Here is a 21,771-nt window from a genome sequence, read left to right on the forward strand (position 1 = left end):
CCTGCTTGGTTGATTTTACTCCTTTCAGAGTCTCAGCTTCCTCGACTGTGAAATGGGTTCACAGTGTCCAGTCTCTTAGGAGGCCCGTAAGGAATCCAATGCTACACTCTCAGTGGGTGCAACCTGGGGGCCACATGCAGGGGAGTACCTGGTAGCAAGGTTCGCACAGGGGACGTCCATCTTTCTGGTAGAATCTCTGTCCAGCCAACTGGCGGCGGCAGGTACGACAGGTGAAGCACTGGGCATGGTACTGCCTCTTCATGGCCTCGACAGCCAGCTCTCGAGGGGACACGGGCTTGTGACAGAAACCACAGACATCTGGGGTAGGGGAGACACAGGTTATCAGCAGCCCAGGAAGGCAGTACCCAATCACCACCCTGAATATGATGCCCTAGTGTGTCCAGGGCCCAGCCTCAAAGGCTCCCTCAATTGATAACAGAAGAGGGTTTATTTATCCCGATCGGCATCAGGTGAACGGCCTTTGGGAAACTAAAATCAAAGATGGTATTGGGGCAGGCACCAGGAAACACACCTTTTTGTTATTTTCAGAGCAGGGTGTCAGCCTTGGGTGTCCTGGAACTCACTAGTTAGACCAGGCTGGCCTCAAACTTAGAGGTAATCTGCCAGCCTTTATGCACAGCTGGTGATATCTCAGGCCAGCCTGGTCTACAGAGCAAGATGGGGATGGGGGTGGTGTGGAGAGAGAGAGAGAGAGAGAGAGAGAGAGAGAGAGAGAGAGAGGAGAGAGAGACAAGAGACAGAGAAAGACAGAGAGACAGAGACAGAGAAAGAAACAGAGACAAGAGAGACAGAGACAGAGAAAGACAAAGAGACAGAGAGAGGGAGAAAGAGAAACAGAGAGAGAGAGAGAGAGAAACAGAGAGAGACAAGAGAGACAGAGACAGAGAGAGTGGAAAAGAAAGCAGAGTTGGCTTTGAGGTATCGTCTCGAGAGAGTGCAGGGGACCAGGTGATACATGCCAACACCCAGATGATCCTGAGTTGTCAAGATCTTTATGTAAAAACTGAAGTCACAAGAATGCTTAGAGGGGAGCTGAAGAAACATCTCATTGCTTAAGAACACATACTGCCTTGCAGAGGACCTGAGTTCAATTCCCCCTACCCTGATCAGTCAGCTCACAACTACCTGAAAGTCCAGGGATCCTATGCCCTCTGGACACTGAGGATAACGGGCACACACCCACTTAGACACACAATTAAAAATAATAAAAATAGCTGGGCTTAGTCGGGCAATGGTCACACACACACACACACACACACACACACACACCTTTAATCTCAGCGTTTGGGAGACAGAGGCAGGCGAATCTCTGAGTTCAAGATCAGCCTGGTCTATAGGACAGCCAGGGCTATACAAGAAACCCTGTCTGGAAAAATCAAACCCAAACCACCACCACCAACAAAATTGCTCTGGAGACCAGGATGGTCTCAAAATCAGAGATCCTGCCTTTGTCTCTTGAGTGCCAGGTATGCACCACCATAGCCGGCTAAAATAAACATTTAAAAAAATAAAACAAAACAACAACAAAAACCCTAAGAGTCTGACGCTGGGTGTGGCGGCTCTGACCAGTAATCCTAGCACTCAGAAGGCTGATGCAGGAAGACAGCTAGCCTGGGCTACACTGTAAGATTGTACCTCACACCCCCCCCCCCCCCAAAAAAAAAATCAAGCAAGTGGTGGCTCACACATTTAATCTCAGCACTTCGGAGGCAGAGGCAGGTGGACAGACTGGCCTATTGAGTTAGTTCCAGGACAGCTGGGCCAAATACAGAGAAACTCTGTCTCAAATAACAAAACAAAACCAAAAAATTGTGAGTGGCAAAAATGTACTGTAGTGACAATTCGGGGGTTTTAGTTTCTTCGAAAAATATAGAAATATTATGGGAATGTGCTTTCATTTTGCCTTCAGGTATGCTTTGACTGACCAAAGGAGCTGACTATGATTTGCCTCGAGCTCTAGCAGAGATGTGATTTTGCCAGCTGCAGATAGTTTGGTTCTTTGTTTCTTAAAAGTATTAACTAGACAGACTTTCTTTTTAAGATTTATTTATTTATTATATATAAGTACACTGCCGCTGTCCTCAGACACACCAGAAGAGGGCAGCGGATCCCATTACAGATGGTTGTGAGCCACCATGTGGTTGCTGGGATTTGAACTCAGGACCTCTGGAAGAGCAGTCAGTGCTCTTAACCACTGAGCCATCTCTCCAGCCCTGCAGATAGTTTTTATGCTGGGGATTCTGGGAACTGTTCCGGGGCATATAAATGTAGGGCCCCAAGTAATATGTTGTTGGTTGGTTGTTGTGTGTAGTTTGTTATGTGGTTATGCCCAAAGAAGAAACAAGAAGAAACTGGAGATCCTGACAGTGAACATAGAACTTGCCCCCAAAGAACTGAGTCGCTAATCACCAGGAAGTTAGTCTAGCAATACCCCTGACTTTATTCAGAGATCTCTTTCCTTTCCCCTCTATCCTTTTTTCTCTCTTACCTAGTGTTAGGGGGTTGAAAGGGTGGAGAAGGGTGGGAGAAAGAAGCCACAAAGTAGCAAAAAGATAGCTACAATCTACCTTAAGTCAAAAAGATAAATAACAGAGAGAAAAACATTTGCCCTCTGTCTCCCTATGTGGCCCCAGGAAGGAGGACACTTGTTTAGACTCAACTGTGTCTTCAGTGCCTGGGGCAGGGCTCTGAGTAAGCACTTCCTGGCTAAATTGAACCAGGCAAACAGTGCTATTTCTAGAAAACAGCTGGTACCTGCGAGTGGGTGCACGTAGGCTGGGATGACTAAGGAAGGTGATTCAACAAAAATACAAAACCTAAAACGCCAACCTTTTTATAGGTTACTTTCTCTTCTAGGAATTTACCCCAGAAAACCCCACATACTGAAATATCCAGGTGAGGTAACTCAGCTCAGCGCATTTACCTTAAGCAAGCAACCGTCTACAAATCCATCAGGAGGCGGCTGTGTAACCCATCACCTGTTCCTATTGAGGACTGACACACGGCCTTGATGGGGTGGGAACACAGGGGCGGGGTTGGGGGTAGGGGTAGCCACTGCTTATTCTAATAGGAAACCTGCTCAGAGGCGACTGGAAAAACGAGCAATGAAGAACAGCCCCAAAGGTCAAAAGGCAAAATTACAAACTGTGTGTGTGTGTGTGTGTGTCGGGGTTGAGAGTGGTGGGGAGGAAAAAACAAGGTCTCACTGTGTAGCCCCTAGCTGGCACAGAACTTGCTATGTAGACCAGACTGGCCTTGAACCCAGAGAAACCTCCTGTGTTTGTCTCACAAATGCTAGGACGAAAGGCAGTGCTACCATGTGCTTGGTTGGCTTGGTTTTTGTATTTGAGACAAAGTCTTTTGTAGCCTAGGTTAGCCCCCAACTTACTATGTAGCTGAGGATGACCTCTAACTTCTAGTCCTCCTGCATCATATACACTGGTACGAAATAAGCAAATATAAAAAAAACCCTTAATTTTTATTTATTGATCGGTTGTGTGTGCATGTGTGCACGCGCGCCTTGAGTGGAGATCAGGGGAACAAGCTCTGAAAGTCTGCACCACCATACAGGACTTATGGATAGACGTGAAGATACTAGTGCCTTTACCCCCTGAGCCTTCTTGCTACATCCCCACCCCCCACACCCCAGAAAAAGAATTAAAAAAGCAAGCCAGGCATAGTGGCTCACATCTGTAATCCCAGCATTGAGATAGAGGCAGGAGGATTGCCACAACTTATGAAGTGTCTTCATAGTGAGTTCCAAGTCAACCAGTGCCAGCTGTGGAGTGAGGTCCCGGCTCAGAAAAACAGAGAAGGGCTGGAGAGATGGCTCAGTGGTTAAGAGCACCGACTGCTCTTCCTGAGGTCCTGAGTTCAAATCCCAGCAACCACATGGTGGCTCACAACCATCTGTAATGGGATCTGATGCCCTCTTCTGGTGTGTCTGAAGACAGCTACAGTGTACTCATATACAAAATAAATAAATAAATCTTCAGAAAAACAGAGAAAAAGAATCTTTATTGTTGTTGTTGATGTTTTAAGACAAGGTAACCGTGACTGTCCAAGAACTCTCTGTGTAGCCTAGGCTGGCCTTCAACTCACAGAGATCCTCTGCCTCTGCCTCTTCCTCTCTGCCTCTCTCTCTGGCTCTTCCTCTGCCTCTGCCTCTGCCTCTGCCTCTGCCTCTGCCTCTGCCTCTGCCTCTGCCTCTGCCTCTGCCTCTGCCTCTGCCTCTACCTCTGCCTCTCTCTCTGCCTCTGCCTCTGCCTCTCTGAAGTCCAGATCTGGTTACAGAAAGACCTCAAAACAAACAAACATGGGTTAGGGATGATCAGTCAGGAACACACACACACACACACACACACACACACACACACACACACACGGGGGGGGGGTCTGGAGAGATGGCTCAGTGGTTAAGAGCACTGACTGCTCTTCCAGAGGTCCTGAGTTCAAATCCCAGCAACCACATGGTGGTTCACAGCCATCTGTAATGGGATCTGATGTCTGATGCCCTCTTCTGGTGTATCTTGAGTGTATTTATATATAATGAATAAATAAATCTTTAAAACAAAATTTAAAAAAAAAAAAAGGAAGGAAGGAAAGAAGGTTAGGGATGAAGTTCAGTTGGTAGAGTGTGGATGAAGCCCTGGCTTCTATCTGCAGCACAGGCACAGTGGCACACGCCTAGCACTCAAGGGTGAGGCAGGTGGAGGAGGAAGAGAAGGCTAGCCTAGACTACATGAGACCAGTGAGGCAAGTGGAGGAAAAAAAGGTCATCTTTGGCAACATACCAAATTCAAGGCTAGCCTGGACTACGTGAGGCCAGTGAGGCAGGTGGAGAAAAAGAAGGTCATCTTTGGGAACATACAGAATTCAAGGCTAGCCTGGACTACATGAGGCCAGTGAGGCAGGTGGAGAAAAAGAAGGTCATCTTTGGCAACATACCAAATTCAAGGCTAGCCTGGACTACGTGAGACCCTATCTCAAAATCATCATCGTCGACAAACCAGAAGCGAGCACATGTGTGCACTGGAGGTTCAGTGGTTACACATGGTACAGACAGTCCCTGTCATGTGAGCAGGGGGGGACCCTGCTCTCCCGCACTTCCCATGAGAAGCCCATTCCGACCCCAGGAGACCCAGAGAGGAAGCACACAGCCATCCATACCTGTGGATGCTTCTCTCTCTGGAAGAGTAACAGGCTCTTCTGGAGGGGGAGGAAGCTCCTCTTCCGAGGGCCTGACCTGAACAGGCTGAGGCTGGACCGAAGATCCCTTTGATGGAGCCTGGTGGGGGGCAGAGGATACAAATTGAGGAGATAGAAGAAAGGTGGACTGGTGGGGATCCCGCTAGATCCTCCCAGCTTGACTCCTGTTTCTAAGGACATCCTTGGTATGAAGTGTCCCAGCCAGCAACAATGGCTGGAGGAGGTGACAGATTTCTTGACCCAGCACACCATTGACAACCGCCTCTATGAAGGGCAGGATTGATTGGCTTCTTAGGCAGTATGGAGATTTGGGTCAGAACCAGGACATGTCCTAGAGCAGAGGGCATCAAGGTAGCAAAGGAGGTGGGGGACATGTCTCACCAGGGACCCTGAAAATTCCAGTTTCTACCAGCTTTGGGTCTCAGAAGGGCTTTGAAGACTGACTGGCTTCAAAAGGTAGGATTCAAAGCACCTTGGTACTGCTGGGAAGGGGGAAGGCAGCCCCCTCCACACGGGCTGAGGAGGGTTGGGAACGCTCGAAGTTTACCTGTAGCAGGGGTGGAGGTGGGGGTGGGGGCAGGTGCAGTTGCTCCAAGTCAGAAATGAGCGATGATCCGGGCACGACAGGAGGCTCCTCTTCTGGGAGAGGCAGGTAGGCAGAAGGGGGTGGTGGAGGAGGCGGGAGGAGGTCTAAGTCCTCCTCATTCAGGGGAGGAGGTGGGAGAGAGCATCCTACAATGGGAAAAGAGATGGGTTGCCCAGAATTCCACAAGCCGCAAGGCAGATCTACTCACCCAGAAGGCCAAGCAGCAGTGGTTCCAGTCCACCCTGAACTGCTGTCCCTGGCTTGCTGTGGGTCCTTAGGCAAGAGCGTCAACTCTTGGAATTTTAAATTGTTTCTTTGGAAAGTGAGCCTCAGGCCCTTGTCAGGGTCTTGTCAGGGGGACAGACTGGGGATGATTTGCTTACATCGAGCACTTGACCCAAGCTTAGAGCTCAAACATGATGGGCACCTTCAGAGTGGTATGGCCAAGACTAGCCAAAGGCTGAGAACACAGCCATGGGCTGGGCTGATGGGACCCTCCTCCGTGTTTTTTTTTTTTTTTTGGGGGGGGGGACAGCATCTCTCTATATAGCCCTGTCCTGGATGGAACTCGTTATATCAGGACGGCTTCAAACTCACAGAGATCCACCTGGACTGACTGCTCTTCCAGAGGACCTGAGTTCAAATCACAGTAACCACATGGTGGCTCACAACCATCCGTAATGGGATCTGATACCCTCCTCTGGTGTGTCTGAAGACAGCTACGGTGTACTTATATATAATAAATGAATAAATCTTTAAACAAAACAAAAATCAAAAAAATCCCAAAAAACAAGAAAAACAAAAAACAAACTAAAAACAACCACAAAAAAAAAAAAACCAAAAAAAAAAAAAAACAACTTAACAATTGGGCCAGCAATATGGCTCAGTGGGTAAAGATGCTTGCTACCATGTCTGAGTTCCAGCCCCCCCCCCAGTGGCAAAAGAATAGAGTCCTTTGATGTCCATACAGTCCCAGGGCATGTGCCGCCCCCACCCCATCCTATGCACACACGATAAATAATTTAGAGTACAAGAATGAAAAGCAATAAGTCTTCCATGTGACCTAGCTATACCATTCCTGGCGAGCTGCCCAACTGGGGGCCTCCAGAGACACCTGCACCTCAGCGTTCAGTGTTGGCCCAGCTGCGGAACTAACCTAGGTGTCCAAGGCAGCTGATGGATAAAGAAATGTGGGGGGTTTTCCCAGCAAAATGTTTTTCAGCCCAAAGTTCATCCCATGGGAAAGATTCTTAGGAAAAGAACAGGCAAACATATATTCTACAAAAAAGGAGAAAGCTAGATATTGTGGCACCACGCACATGTAGTCCTAATACTCGGAAGCTGAGGCAGGAGAAGGCAGCTCGTGAGACATGGCCCTGCATTTAGGTGAGGCAGAAGGTCAGCTAAGCACACATAGACATCGCACGGGACCATCCCCTACCAGCAGAGGTGGCATGGGCTCCCCAGAGTGAGCTGACCGTGAGGAGGCCAGGACAGGAAAATTAGGCCCTGGTTATTGAGCGCAGGCTTCTGTGTTCCTGAGGGATGTGGGGGTGGGGGTGGGGGAGGGCTGGCCACCACGGCCATAGCTGTCTCCTCCCACTGCTCAGGAACCACTGTCACAACCAAGTTCATTACTATGACCCTGCAGCCAGTAGGGTGCCAGCTCCCTTTGAGATGATGACGTATGGGTAAGGCCAGGGTGCGAGGCATCTCAGGAAGGAACTACGATGGCTTCTGTCCACAATCAGGTACAGAACAAGCATGGCTAATAGTGGCCCCGTGAGGGCGGTATGCTGGCACAGGTCGGGTCTTTAATCCCAGAGAGTGGGATGCAGATCAGGTGGCTCTCTGTGAGTTCCAGGCCAGCTTGGTCTATGTTATGAACATTTCAAACAAACAAACAAACAAACAAACAAAAGAGGAAGAGGAGGAAGAGGATGGGAGCTCAGTGGGTAAAGGGATTTGGCTGACAACTTGGCATGTGTGATTCTGTGTGCACACATATACACATAAACAAAGGTGTGTGTGTGTGTGTGTGGGAGAATAATGGCCATGGAAGGACGGAGGCTAAGCACAGAAAGTTCTAGATTTCCCAAAGTCAGAAGACCTAGCGCCAGGTCTATCCTCACCCTCTGGCCTCAGGTTTCCTAGCCCAGCCCACCACTATCCTCACCTCCCACTCCTCCTCAGGGCTGAAGGGACCTTGCAGATGTGTGCTCTAGACCATGGCCCTGACTAAACCGAATCGCAGAATCCTGGGGGCTCGGGGAGGCGCCTGTACAAACACAGCCAGCTTCTGGTCATCCCCCACTGCTGGTCTAGGACCAGACTTAGGTCACTGTCAGGTCGGAAGTCTCACCTGTCTGAAGAGCATTAACAGGGTACAAAGGACTCTCAGCTCTCCTCCCGGCTCCCCTTCTCTGACTGGTTCTCACTGTGTTGCCCAGACTAGCCTCGAGCTCCCAATCCTCCATCCTCAGCCTCCTGAGTGCTGGGATTGCAGGTCTGTACCACCATACCAGGAGAAGAGGCTTCTACTGCAGTTGACAACGGTCAACCGAATAATTCAAAACAGCTAACAGGATTCTGAATGTTCCCGCCACAAAGAAATAAGCATCTGCGGTAATGGATATGCTAATTACCCTGACCTGAAGATTACACCACAAGCCATAAAACAAGATGCTGTATTGGATTGTGATGGTTTATATATGCTCTGCCCAGGGAGCGGCACGGAGGTGTGGCTTTGATGGAGTGGGTGTGGCTTTGATGGAGTGGGTGTGGCCTTGATGGAGTGGGTGTGGCCTTGATGGAGTGGGCGTGTCACTGTGGGTGTGGGCCCTAAGACCCTCCTCCTGGAAGGTGCCTGGAAGCCACTATTCTGGTAGCAGCCTTCAGATGAAGATGTAGAACTCTCAGCTCCTCCTGCACCATGGCTGCCTGGATGCTGCCATGCTCCTCCTTTGATGATAATGGACTGAACCTCTGAACCTGTAAGCCAGCCCCAATTAAACGTTGCCCTTTGGGGCTGGAGAGATGGCTCAGTGGTTAAGAGCACTGACTGTTCTTCCAGAGGTCCTGAGTTCAAATCCCGGCAACCACATGGTGGCTCACAACCACCTGTAATGGGATCTGATGCCCTCTTCTGGTGTGCATGAACACAGGGACAGTGTATTCATATACATGAAATACATAAATTAATTAATTAAAAAAAATGTTTTCCTGGGGTTGGGGATTTAGCTCAGTGGTAGAGCGCTTGCCTAGGAAGCGCAAGGCCCTGGGTTCGGTCCCCAGCTCCAAAAAAAAGAACCAAAAAAAAAAAAAAATGTTTTCCTTTGTAAGAGTTGCCTTGGTCACGGTGTCTGCTCACAGCAGTAAAACCCTAACAAAGACACACATAAACATGTACAATTCGTGTGGGTGGATAAAAACGTATTGCGGGGCTAGTAAGATGGCTCAGTGGGTAGAGAGCTTGCTGCCAAGTCTGAGGGCCTGAGTTCCATTCTTAGGGCCTACATGGTGGAGAGAACTGACTCCTACAAGCTGTCCTCAGACTTCCACATACAAATGTTATGACACACATACAATGAATAAATGTAATCAAAAATTAATTTTAAAACTGGGGGCTAGAGGACTGGAGAGAAGGTTCAGCAGTTAGGAACCATATACTGGGGGGCTGGGGAGATGGCTCAGTGGTTAAGAGCACCGACTGCTCTTCCAGAGGTCCTGAGTTCAATTCCCAGCAACCACATGGTGGCTCACAACCATCTGTAATGGGATCCGATGCCCTCTTCTGGTGTGTCTGAAGACGGATACAGTGTACTCATACAATAAAATAAAATCTTTTTTTTTTTTCTTTTTTCTTTTTTTCGGAGCTGGGGACCGAACCCAGGGCCTTGAGCTTGCTAGGCAAGTGCTCTATCGCTGAGCTAAATCCCCAACCCCATAAAATAAAATCTTAAAAAAAATTTAAAAAAAGGACCATATACTGCTCTTATCGAAGACCTGAGTTCAATTCCCAGCACCTTGTTAGACAGCTCACAACCACTTGTAGCCCAGGTCCAGGGATCCTGCGCCCTCTTCTGGCCCCTGGGGGTACTGCACTCACACTTGCACAAAACAACATACAGAAGCAATCCACGTGCAAATGTACACGTATATAACACAAATAAAAATAAAATAAAATCTGGGGCTGGTGGGGTGGCTCAGTGGTTAAATGGCACTGGTTACTCTTCCAGAGGACTGGAATCCGATTCCCAGAATCCACATGGTAGCTCACAACTGTGGGCCAGGCAAGGGGTGTCACTGAGCTCCTGTGAGCTCCAGTCTGAGATATGGCTGAGGAGGGGGCAGTGCAGCTCAGCAGCCTTGGAAGAGGATGAGGAGAAAGGGAGGGTAATTCAAAGGTGCTGGGCGGTGCTGGCACCTGCCTTCAACCCCAGCACTCAGGAGCCTGAGGGAAGCATATCTCTCTCTCTCTTTTTTTTTTTTCCGGAGCTGGGGACCGAACCCAGGGCCTTGCGCTTGCTAGGCAAGTGCTCTACCGCTGAGCTAAATCCCCAACCCCGCAAGCATATCTCTTAAGTTTGAGGCCAGCCTGGTCTGCAGAGTGAGCTCCAGGACAGCCAGAGTTGGTACACTAAAAAAAAACAAAAAAAACAAAAAACCTGTCTTGAAAAAAGAAAGTTAATTAAAAAGATGATATAAGGGGTTGGGGATTTAGCTCAGCAGTAGAGCGCTTGCCTAGCGAGCGCAAGGCCCCGGGTTCAGTCCCCAGCTCCGAAAAAAAAAAAGAAAAAAGAAAAAGAAAAAAAAAAGATGATATAAATAAAGATTCACAAAGTGTCATTACTTCCCAGAACGATAGGAAAAATGCAAATTAAAGTCTCAACTCCAGCTTTGAGGTGGGGCCCAGCTGTGCTGGAACAAGCCCAGAGGTGACTATGGTGTGACTGATGGGCTGATGGGAGTGTGGGAACCTGGGGGCCACGTACTGGGAAAGCTTGTGAGTCAGGACCCGAGCTCTCAGAGGCATCCCAAGCTGTGTCCTCTCCCAGCGATGTCTCGCCCCAGGGACCATGAGCTGAGAAGTGTCAGCAAGAATGTAAGTGGGGAGAGGAGGTCGCCCAGGGGTAAAGGTGCTTGCTGCCAAGGCTGACGGCTGGAGTTTGATCCCTGGGACCCGCGCAGAAGCTTTCCTGCCTCTTTTCCTTGTTTTGGTGGGGCTGACCCCTCATCGCATATGTGTGGTGGTTTGAATGAAAATGGCTCCCACAGGTTCATAGGGATTGGCACTGATAGGTGTGGCCTTGTGGGAGGAAGTGTGTCACTGGGGGAGGGCTTTGAGGTTTCAAGCCAGGCCCAATGGTTCACTCTGTCTTCCTTCTGCCTGCTGAACCCCTTGTAGAACTCTCAGCTTCTTCCCTCCCCAAGCACCAGGTCTGCTTGCATGCCGCCATGCTTCCTGCCTGCTGTGACCATAATGGACTAAACCGATAGTTAAATGTGTTCCTTTATAAGAGTTGCTGTGGGGGTTGGGGATTTAGCTCAGCAGTAGAGCGCTTGCCTAGCAAGTGCAAGGCCCCAGGTTTGATCCCCAGCTCCGAAAAAAAAAGAAAAGAAAAAAAAAAAAAAAGAGTTGCTGTGTTGATGGTGTCTTCTGACAGCAATAGAAATCCTTACTAATATAATCTCTCTCTCTCTCTCTCTCTCTCTCTCTCTCTCTCTCACACACACACACACACACACACACACACACGCACAGACACAGACACACAGACACTCACATCAATTAACTAATTAATTAGGTTAAAAGTCAATCCCAGAGCTAATGAGATGGCCCAGTGGGGAAAGACATTTTCAGCCAAGCCTGGTGACCTGAGTTCAATCCCCAGACCCCAACTGGGGACTGGAAGGGGAGAAGTAACAGGGACAGACTGTGCACAGACCTCCTTGCACAGGCATGTGCGCCAGCACACAGCAAGAAAGAAATCACAGGCCAGCAGCAACGTCCACAAACAGAGTAAGATGTCTTCTAGACCCTTCGAGTTCATTCCAGCCTCAGTCTTTGCACCTGTTTCCGTGTCCCCCATACAGCAGAGGCCTCAGAGGAGCCCCTCGAGGAGCGGCAAAAAGAGTCCCTTCTCCACCTCGATGGCACCGGGCTCCACTGTGATACTTGCTCTTTTGACATTCGATATGTTTTTGTCAATTCGAACTCACTTAGTGGGCGCGCGCGCGTGTGTGTGCGCGTGCACATGTGTGTATCTGTCTGTGTATCCATGTGCATGTGTGTGCATGCCTATCTGTGTGTGTTTATTGTGTATGAATGTGTGCGTAGGTGTATCTGTGTGCATATTTCTGTGTGTATGTATGTCCATGTGCGTGCATATCTCTCTGTGTGTGCGCCTATGTGCATATGTGTATATCTGTATGGATGTGTGTATCTGTGTACATGTATGTCTGTGTACAAGGGTGTATCCCTGTGCATATTTCTTCGTGTGTATATGCATATTCATGTGTGTGTTATATATATTTGTGTGTGTATCTGTGTGCACATGTGTATATGCCTGTGTGCACATGTGTATATATGTGTGTGTGTGTGTGTCTGTGTGCACATGTATATATCTGTTCGTATGTGTGTGTGCCTGTGTGCACATGTGTATATCTGTGTGTATATTTGTGTGTGCCTGTGTGCACATGTGTATATCTGTGTGCATGTGTGTGTGTGCCTGTGTGCACATGTGTTTATCTGTGTGCATGTGTGTGTGCCTATGTGCATGTGTGTATATCTGTGTGTGCCTGTGTGCACATGTGTATATCTGTGTGCATGTGTGTGTGTATGTGTACATGTGGAGATCAAAAGAACTTGTAGGAGTTGATCTATCTTTCCACCTTTGCATAGGTTCTGGGACTTGAACTTAGATCCTTACTCTTGCCCAGTGAGCATTTTTACTGCTGAGCCATCTCGCTGGTCCTGTATGCTCTTTTTTTTTTTTTTTTACACACACACTCACACACACACCTCACACACACACACACACACTCTCACACACACACACAAATAATAATAATAACTGAAATTAAAGGAAGTGTCAAAAATAAGGACCAGGATTTAGCTCACTTGGTCAAATGCACGAGGCCCTGGGTTCCATCCCCAGCACAGAAGAAGCTAGGTGTGGTGGCATAGGCCTGGGTTCCCACTTGGAAGGTAGAGGTGGGAGACTTAGGAAATGCCATCCTTAACTTCATAGGGAGTTCACCAGGGGAGGCTACCTTGACTTTGAAAGTGTGTGTGTGTGTGTGTGTGTGTGTGTGTGTGTGTGTGTGTGTGTGGTGATGGAACTTGCCATGGGGCTACTTAGAAAGAAGACTTTTCTGAGCATGCCAACAAGCTTGTCCAGCATGATGGAAGTCTGCGCAAAGGCCTTGGAGGATAGAAAGAAGACTAGTTTAGCTCAAGGCTGGGGAAGACACAAAACAAAACAAAACTTGAAAGGGCCAGAGTTGGGGTCAATCTGAGGCCAGTGGGAAAATTCCACCACAAACCCCCGAGCACAGAAAGACCCCACCCTTCCAGTAGGAGTAGAGTTAGTTCAGTTCCTGGAGCAACTGCAGGCCAAACTGTCAAACAAAGCTACCTAGGACTCCTAACAGACCTCCCCTTGACTCCCAACCGTCCCCCCTGAAAAGTCCAGAATGGTCCACTGACCACGAGTCAGTTTGAAGGTCGCTTCACCCCATCAATAGTACCCTGCCTAGTTACCATTGTTTGAATTCTGCCCCAATTGTTTGCAAGGTATATAACTCCCTGTTAGAGTCTGCTCAGGGTTGGCTCCCTTTGAAGTAAGCTGACCCAGACATGTTGGATTTAAAGTCCTCTTGCTTTTTGCATTGATCACTGCCTCCGTGAGTCTCATTCAAGAGGTCCTGGAAGAAGTTCAATTTGGACCTCACAGACTCAAACTTCTCCATGGGGAAAGGGGATTGGTGAGAGAGAGATTGGGGGAGAGGAGAGGAGAGGAGAGGAGAGGAGAGGAGAGGAGAAGGAGGAGGAGGAAGAGGAGGAGGAGGAGGAGGAGGAGGAGGAGGAGGAGAAGGAGAAGGAGAAGGAGAAGGAGAAGGAGAAGGAGAAGGAGAAGGAGAAGGAGAAGGAGAAGGAGAAGGAGAAGGAGAAATGAGGAGAGCCCAAAATGTCCAGGAAAGAGCTGGCTCCTGTATGCTCTTAATCTTCACAACTATACTTTGAAGCTTTTCTGGGATGTTTTATATTAGCAAGGGTCTCTAGTGCTAAGAAGCTAAGGCACAGGGAGGCTGAGGGACCTGCAACATCCCAGAGCTGGGAAGAGGAAGAGTCAGGACTCCAGCACAGGCAGGTGGGTTTCAGAGTCTGCCTGGCACATGGCAGCGCTTGATGAGTGAGTGGCACCTAGTCTGCCCTTTCCTCCCTGCCTCGGTGCTAGCTCTGTCCTTGTCCCCTTAGGGACACTCTCTTACCTCCATTGGAGAGCTGAGGTGGGACTTCAGGGAGTGAGGCAGTGGTCCTGCCAGAGGGCGTCCAGGTCTTGGGGCTCCTGCCCACTGCAGCCCCAGGTGTCTTTGTGGGAAGGGTCTCCCAGGGTCGAGCACGTCGGGCTTCACAAACTGCCTGGGTCACTTCCTCAGTCACTGCCACATCTCTGCGTGGGGGGGCCAGGGTGATGAAGACAGAGGAGGCCACCCTCTTCTCTTGCTTGGAGGCCATGATCAGCTCCTGTGGGGCTGGGAAAAGAAGGGGTTCAGGTTATCAAGGGTAGCCCACTGGTCACTGAAGAGATCGCCCAGAGCCTTTCTTCTCCACAAGACAACCTCACTGTACTGGTGGGCCCAGTCTAAACACCCAGCCCCACCAGAGAGGGGACTGAAGCAGGAGAATGTGTGGTCTAGGCCAGCCTGGGTTGCACAGTGAGCAGGGAGGGAAAGAAGAGGAAGTAGGAGGGGCAGGGGCAGGGGATAGCCTTCAGATAGGCCACGTCACAAGGGCCCACACACTCCGAAGGCCCCTCCCAGTGGCCATTGCTCCAAAGCAATGGACAGGTTGTCTTCCCTGGCCTCCTCCTTCAGAGCCCAGCCCAGGCAGCTGACGGGCACAGGCCCTCAAACCCTCCCACGGCGCCTCCCTCACCTGAGATACTGATTCCTACTGGAAGGCAAGGTCCAAAGTTCAGGCCAGCTCCACTGGAAGAAAACAGGATCAGGATCGTAAGAGTAGCAGACGGGAAAAGACAGGATGTGCTCTGTCCCTGTGCTGCCCCGAGCGCCCAATGACACATCATCTTATTTCATCAGCAAGGACAGATCTGAGAAGTCAAGTCCCTTTGACAGCTCTGTTCTCTACTGTCCACTCCATACTGTCCAGCCCCAAACCGTCACATCTTTGATACTCTGTGTGTGTGTGTGTGTGTGTGTGTGTGTGTGTGTAATGGCTGTGGATATCTGGAATGTCTCCTATCCTACCTCCTAATCTACATCTTTCCAGAGCATAAATCGCATAAATCTGATTGCTTCTCCCTGCTTTTTAAGGCTGGGTAATGGTAGTGCACCCTTTAATCCCAGCAGACGGAGACAGAAGCAGGCAGATCTGAGTTCAAGGCTAGCCTAGTTTATAGAGAGAGTTCCAAGACAGCCAGGGCTAACCAAAGAAACTCTGTCTAACATACACACACACACACACACACACACACACACACACACACACACACAGAGAGAGAGAGAGAGAGAGAGAGAGAGAGAGAGAGAGAGAGAGAAAGAGAGAGAGAAATAAAAGTTTTTTAAGGCTCCCTATTCCTTCAGAACAATAAACTCTAAGCTTCTGCGGCCTCACCCTCTCTCAACCCTGCCCATCTCTCTGATTTGGGGATGGGACTCTGGGTCTTGCACACATGAGATACAGTCGTACTCTACCACAGAGCCACACCCCCAAGTCTACCTCAAGATTCTTTTACCCGTCTTAGCCCTTTCTTTCCTGCCTTTCTCTGTTGGAGGATGTCCCTACATGGTTAATTTTAACTTTGAGAGAGTTAAAACCAGTTCAAACCTCACCTCATCCACGGAAGCGTCCCCTGACTCCCACTCTGGGGCGATGTATGCTTCCTCACATTGGGGACAGCTCATCACAGGACCTGCTGGCTCATTTGTGCATATGTCTGATACCCTCAGGTAACCTTGCCTGCCTTCAGTGGTCTGCATCAAGAGCCCGAGAGCAGCTGCACGTTGTTGAAGCCCAGATTTGGGCTTCAGAGGAAGCGCCTTCATGTTGGGAAGGCCAGGCGGCTCCTGCAGGTAGCAGCCTCTGAGGCTGAGGCCTAGGTGGGTCATTGTGTGTGAACTGACCACATGACACTAAGTCCTCCCTGGCACCCAACCATAGCTCCCTGGCTAAAAGTGTGCCCCTTATCTCCCTTCTTGACACTGTGTGGGCCACCATGACATGACCCTGAAGCTCAGTCATGGGTGCTTGGGGAGATGTATGGATAGTCTCAAACAGTGGGGATGGACAGTGGGGTGGGGTGAGGACCCAGAGACCCCAGTGGGATGTGGATCCCACATGGTCACTCACAGATCTCCCTCTGAGTCTCAAGGTGCATTGGCCTCCTTGGACCCCTCCTGCAGGCTGACAGAGACAAATGCCCAGAAAATAGCTCTGGGTGTCAAGCATGGCAGCACATGCTTTTAATTCCAGCACACCACAGGAAAGAAGCGGGACCTCTGTAAGTTGGAGGCCAGCCTGAGCTACATAGTAATTTCCAGAATAGCCAGGGCTACATAGAGAAACCCTGTTTTCCAAAAGGGTAAAATCTTTAAAATAAAATTGGGGGGGCCGGGCAGTGGTGGTGCAATCCTTTAATCCCAGCACTTGGTAGGCAGAGGCCGGCAGATCTTTGTGAGTTCAAGGCCAGCTGGGTCTACAGAGTGAGAGTTCCAGAACAGACAGGGCTGAAAGAGAAACCCTGTCTAGAAAAAAGAATATGTATGTATGTGTATGTGCGCACGCACCACACACACACACACACACACACACACACACACACACACACACACACGCTTTTAATCCTAGCACTCACAGGCAGAAGAGTAAGCTGATCTCTCTCTCTCTCTCTCTCTCTCTCTCTCTCTCTCTCTCTCTCTCTCTCTCTCGTGAGTTCAAGGCCAGCCTGGTCTACAGTCTACATAGCAAATCCCAGATTAGCCAAAACAAACAAACAAATCGAAGCCAAGAACGATAGATAAAACATACTTTAACTGTAATCTCACTACTCAGGAAACCTGAGGCAGGAGGACCATGAGTTCAAACCCAGCCTGGGTACATAGTTAGACCCTATCTCAACTCCACTGACATTTATAAAGCCAAGAGCTCAGACTTCAAACCTCAGCTGTAGGGAGCCTCTGTCACGCGGTCCCAACAAGAGTTCGAAGTATGTTTCCTTGGCCCTCCAGCAGGCTTGGAATCCTTTCAGAGAATCCAGCAACCTGGGAGTCCTGGGGGCATCCTTGGACTTTTTCTTCCCTGGACCATACAAGCCTCCTCCCCCACTCCAAGCTCCACCCCTTCCCCCAAATAACCCAATCCAAACCAATTTCTTGCGGTCAACACATTCTAGGCGGGTCCTCTGAGACAGGCTGTGGCTCTTCAGGAACCCTCCTCCACCTCCTCTCCCCCTACTCTGACCCCCATTCCATTCTGCCTGCTTTCTCGGAAACATCCAGCGTGGAGGCCAGATGTTCGCAGCTGGGCATCCATGCTCGCCCTTTACGTCGTCAGGCAGCGGTGAGGACCTCGGGGATGGAGCAGCGCTGGGGATTTTCAAAGCCTTGTCGGGTCTCATAAAGAGAGCCTGCTGGCGCTTCCCTTAGGTCCCACTGCCCCTGAGTTCACCCAGGCGGGGGTGGGGTGGGGTGTGGGGTGTGGGAGCATTGTATGACAACTTCCCAGCAGACCCTCCACCCCCATCCTTCCTCCCCCGGAGGGCAAATCAGACACCCAGATCCAGTTGGGTAAGCGGAGAAAGTGGGAACAAAGGGAAAGAAAGTCATTTCCTGTCAAGAGGAAGGAAGGAGGCTGAGAGCCGGCCAGCCAGCCAGGGCCGGCCTTAGGCTGCAGCCCCTGGGAGGGGATGTGCAAGCGGCCTGGATAACTCTTTGCCCGCCCTCTAGACCCCCTTCGAGTCGTTTCTAAGCATTGCTCTTTCACACAGACCCACTAAGCAATCTAAGTTTAGGGCCAGAATTAAACTTTGCTGGAAACGGGAAAGTGTATGCCCCTCACTCCCACAAGACACCTTGCGATCTCAGAAGGCTAAGGGCCTCTCATCCTCTTTCCTACACCAGAGAAAGACGCTCAGAAACTCGGTTCTCCTCAGGCTACCGGTCTTTTGTACTGAGCGACCTTGATGCAGACGCTCAACCTCTCTGGGCTGTCTTTTTATTCATCAAGTGAATAGAAGTCTGCCCTAGAGGGTGGCTGAGAAGAGGCCAGCTGGTCATTCAGCCCCAGAGGGGCAGGCGGAGCTCTGCGGCTGGAGGACAGTGGTCTCCATTGTTAAAAGCAGGAATCTGGGCGCTGCCCAGCTTCTCCCCCTGGGATCTCAGGTCTGGGCTGAAGATGGGAAGTAGCTGCACACACCTTGGGGGATCGCCCATTTCCACACCCTGCCAGGCCAGGCGAGGAGACCCTAGGACCCTCTTTTCCCTCTCCGGACTGGAGCTGGGAACAGGGTCCAGGAGGGGCAAGAGAACTCGGGAACTCTGCGCCCTGGCACAGCAGTGGAGCGGGGCAGTTGGTCGGGTCACCGCGGTGACTATAATTTGATCCATACGCGGGCCTCTGTCCTCTTTGTGCGGGAGCCTCTGCCCTGCTCAACCCGTCCCACTCCAGAGCAGAGACATGACTCCCGTGCGGTCTCCGCACTCAGCCTGCCGAAGTCCCCAATGGCTGAGATCCTGGGACACACAGAGACAAGAGACAGTACCCGCCCCGAGCCCCCCAGCAGCGCCGGGGTGGGTCCAGTACGGTGGCCGAGAGTTACCCATGTGGCCACCTGAGGTTGACCCTGCCCGGGGCTCACAGCCAGGACCCCCACTCCGCACCCGCTTACCTGCCGCGCGCCCCATTCCCCGGCCTCGGCCGGCGCTGCGCCTCCTCCCCTTGCTCCCGCCCCAGCCTCCCTCCGCCCGCCGCCCCGCGCGCGCCTTACCATAAAAGGTGACGCTCGGGGAGGGGGCGCGGGCTCGCCCTACCTGCCCCCCCACCTGTGGCCGCGCCCCCTCCCTTTGTTTCCACCACTCCTCCCCCTCCCTGTGGCTCCTCCTCCACTGCCCACCCCCACGGTGCACCGGGGAAGCGCGGCGCGGGGGCGGGGAAGGGGGATCCTTAGCCACCCTCGCTCTAGGTCACCTGGATGAGCGGCCCCACCTGCCTCAACTGGCGAAGAGGGGTACTTGCACCCGGATTGGCTCTGAAATCCTTCAGGGTCCTAAGTTAGTCTAGACGCATGACCTGGGACTGTCAACCCCGGTTCCCTAAGCCTCAATCTTTAATTCCTAAAATGGGGTCCGCACTGCCTGCCCACCTCTGCAACTTGGCCTGGAGTTAAAGCGATAATGCTAACATATACTGGAGTTGTGGGGCTTTTTCAAAGAATGCCTGGAGTAGGGCTCTCAGAGGCTCCAGTAAGGCAAGTAAGTCACCTGGATCTTCTGTCCTGGGCTGTCGCTGCCTGTCTGAGCCTAAGAATCCTTTACAAGTGGGTCTCGGGATCTGTGGTGGAAAGAGGCCCCTCAAGGAGACAGGGGAAAACAATCAGGTCACCTGTTTGCCTCCTGGCCCTGTTCCTGCCCCGAAGAAGAAGCGGAGCACAGAGCCCTGGGGCCTGGGTTGGGACTGCTCTGAGCTGCTCAGGTCCCTGGAGACCTGAGGACATTGCTGGGGAAAGAAATCTGGGTCTGATTCCCAGGCAAGCAAATTGTTCTTTTGACTAGAGGCACAATGGAGAATTGGGCAAGGGAGAGCCGTAGTCATCTGGAGGGCAGGGGGTAATCAGGCAGGATTGTGTCCCCTCCTGCAACCCTTGCCCCACCCTCACAACCACTCCTCGAGGTAGTCCTGGGATCGACGTGTCAGAGTAGGGTGCCTGGGTGCTCAGCTCCATCCTCCTCCTCCCCACTAAGCCCCACGCCCCTTAATGGCCTTTCCAACCGTTGTCATTAGGGTTTTCCGAGCGCAGTCACTAGAGTAGCTGCCATGTCTAGAGGCTTCCCTTGTGTTCCTTTCAAACCTTTCATCTAACTCTTCCAGACTCTACTCCAGGGCTGATAGGTCCTACCCCACAGACCAGACACTGAAGCCGGGGAGGATTGAGGCTTGTGCAGTGGGCACTGGGCAAGGCTAGATTCAAGCCAGACCAGACAGTGCCCCTTAGGCACCCGGATCTGCTAGCCCCGAGGCTGGATCGCTGCCACCATCCCCGGATAAGAGTCAAGGATGGAACCCAGTACCACACTGAGGCTGTGCCCAGGGGCCCCTTGGGTGCATTCCCAACCTGGCAATGGGGCCTTTTCTCTGCAGCAGGTGTGAAGACTCACGGCCTGTGCTGAAAATGGAGGGCGCCATTTACCCCTTTACCCCACTGCTTCATCCAGTGGAACACTGAGACTCTGAACCGAAGGGCTGACTTGGGGCCTTAGCCAAGGTCAAAGGGGTTAATCTAGGAGCCTGGCTTTCCACATCCGCTAAGCTCGGGACAGACTAAAGGCAATCTGGGGGTGTCTAGCTGCTGCCACTCACCGGCTGTCCTGCACCCCTGGCCTCTGTGCCACCTCCTGCTGCTGCTTCCAGTTGGGGTATTGTCCTAGCTCAAAGTCGCCTGCGCCAGCCTGGATATCAGTGGCACCGATAGGCAGGTGCCAAACTTCCTGCAATGGAAACCCAGGAAATGTGCTGGCAGAGAAGACACGCCCTCTGTCTGCCTTCTCATAGGTTCTGCTTCCCTCCTCCCTCCCTGCCAAGCTCAGACCAGCTCTCTTCCCTCCTCAGAAGTCCCAGTAGACAAGGAGAGAGTCCTCTACTAGGGCCATGATGGCTGAGTCCTGCAGGCAGACGGAGAAGGGCTTAGGGACAAGATTCGGGCAGTGGGTGACATTGGCTGCTGTTCAGACTCTGTTGGGAAGTATAGCCTGATCGCTGTCCACAGTGGTGGGTTTGGGACCCTGTAAACATGGTCTGGGCGCTGGCGACTTGGGAGGGAGAGTCAGTCGGGAGCCAATAGGAACCAAGTCTAACCATTAATCCTTGTCTAGATGGGGAGATTATGGATGGGGTATACTAGGACCGAGCAGAGACACAAATGGTGTGGGGGGTGAAGACAAAAATAGGGCAACAGTTACCAGCAGCAGCCTGTGCTAGAATGGAAAGACAGGGATGGCGGCAGGGGGGCGGCGGGTGGGAAGGCGTCTCTGACAGCACAGAAGCACGGGCCAAACGGACTCTTAGCCGTCGGTACTGACTGACCTTGAACAAGCACCACCTCCCAATTTTATTTTGGACGGGGTCTCTCTATGTAGCCTTGGCTGGAGTGAACCCAGGCCGACCTCGAACTCACAGAGAACCACTCGCTTCTGCCTCCCGAAGGGGCCTGCCAGCACACAGCACCGAGAGGGACAGCCTCCCCTCGGGAGGAATGTCAGAGCTACAGACACCAAGAGAGCACACTGAGGGTCTGTTTGTCATTGGCACCCTCCTATGGAAGGGATGGGATTCCCACATCATTCTTGCCTGGTTTCTGGAGCGTCCTGCCCACGGCATCTACACTCCAGCAAGATCCAAGTACTTGGCGGGCAGGAAGGAAGTGTTCTCCTCTCTGGGAATATGGTTGCATGCTCCCAAGCTCCCTGAGGTACATCATGGACCCTGGGCCTGGGAA

At 51.3% G+C, this 21,771-nt stretch overlaps 1 protein-coding gene across 9 annotated transcripts in view; it reads right to left on the minus strand.

Moving 5' to 3' along the window:
* Fblim1 (filamin binding LIM protein 1) overlaps nt 1–20,758 on the minus strand; it is a 31,575-nt gene extending 10,817 nt beyond the window's left edge. For 2 of the 9 annotated variants that reach the window (NM_001007554.2, NM_001399241.1), the window contains exons 1-6: nt 18,949–18,996; nt 14,979–15,031; nt 14,312–14,575; nt 5,777–5,961; nt 5,191–5,308; nt 149–318 (exon numbers count right to left, since the gene is read on the minus strand). In NM_001007554.2, the coding sequence (NP_001007555.1) occupies nt 149–318; nt 5,191–5,308; nt 5,777–5,961; nt 14,312–14,558 (720 nt within the window). In that variant the 5' untranslated portion in view covers nt 14,559–14,575; nt 14,979–15,031; nt 18,949–18,996. Of the gene's footprint in view, nt 1–148; nt 319–5,190; nt 5,309–5,776; nt 5,962–14,311; nt 14,576–14,978; nt 15,032–17,221; nt 17,793–18,476; nt 18,783–18,948; nt 19,008–19,047; nt 19,117–20,636 lie in introns of those variants that run through there. The other 7 variants (XM_008764276.4, XM_039110429.2, NM_001399242.1 and 4 more) reach the window with 7 other exon arrangements.
* Between the last annotated feature and the right edge of the window lie 1,013 nt (nt 20,759–21,771).

This window comes from Rattus norvegicus, chromosome 5 (assembly GCF_036323735.1).
Source record: "Rattus norvegicus strain BN/NHsdMcwi chromosome 5, GRCr8, whole genome shotgun sequence".
Lineage (NCBI taxonomy): Eukaryota > Metazoa > Chordata > Mammalia > Rodentia > Muridae > Rattus > Rattus norvegicus.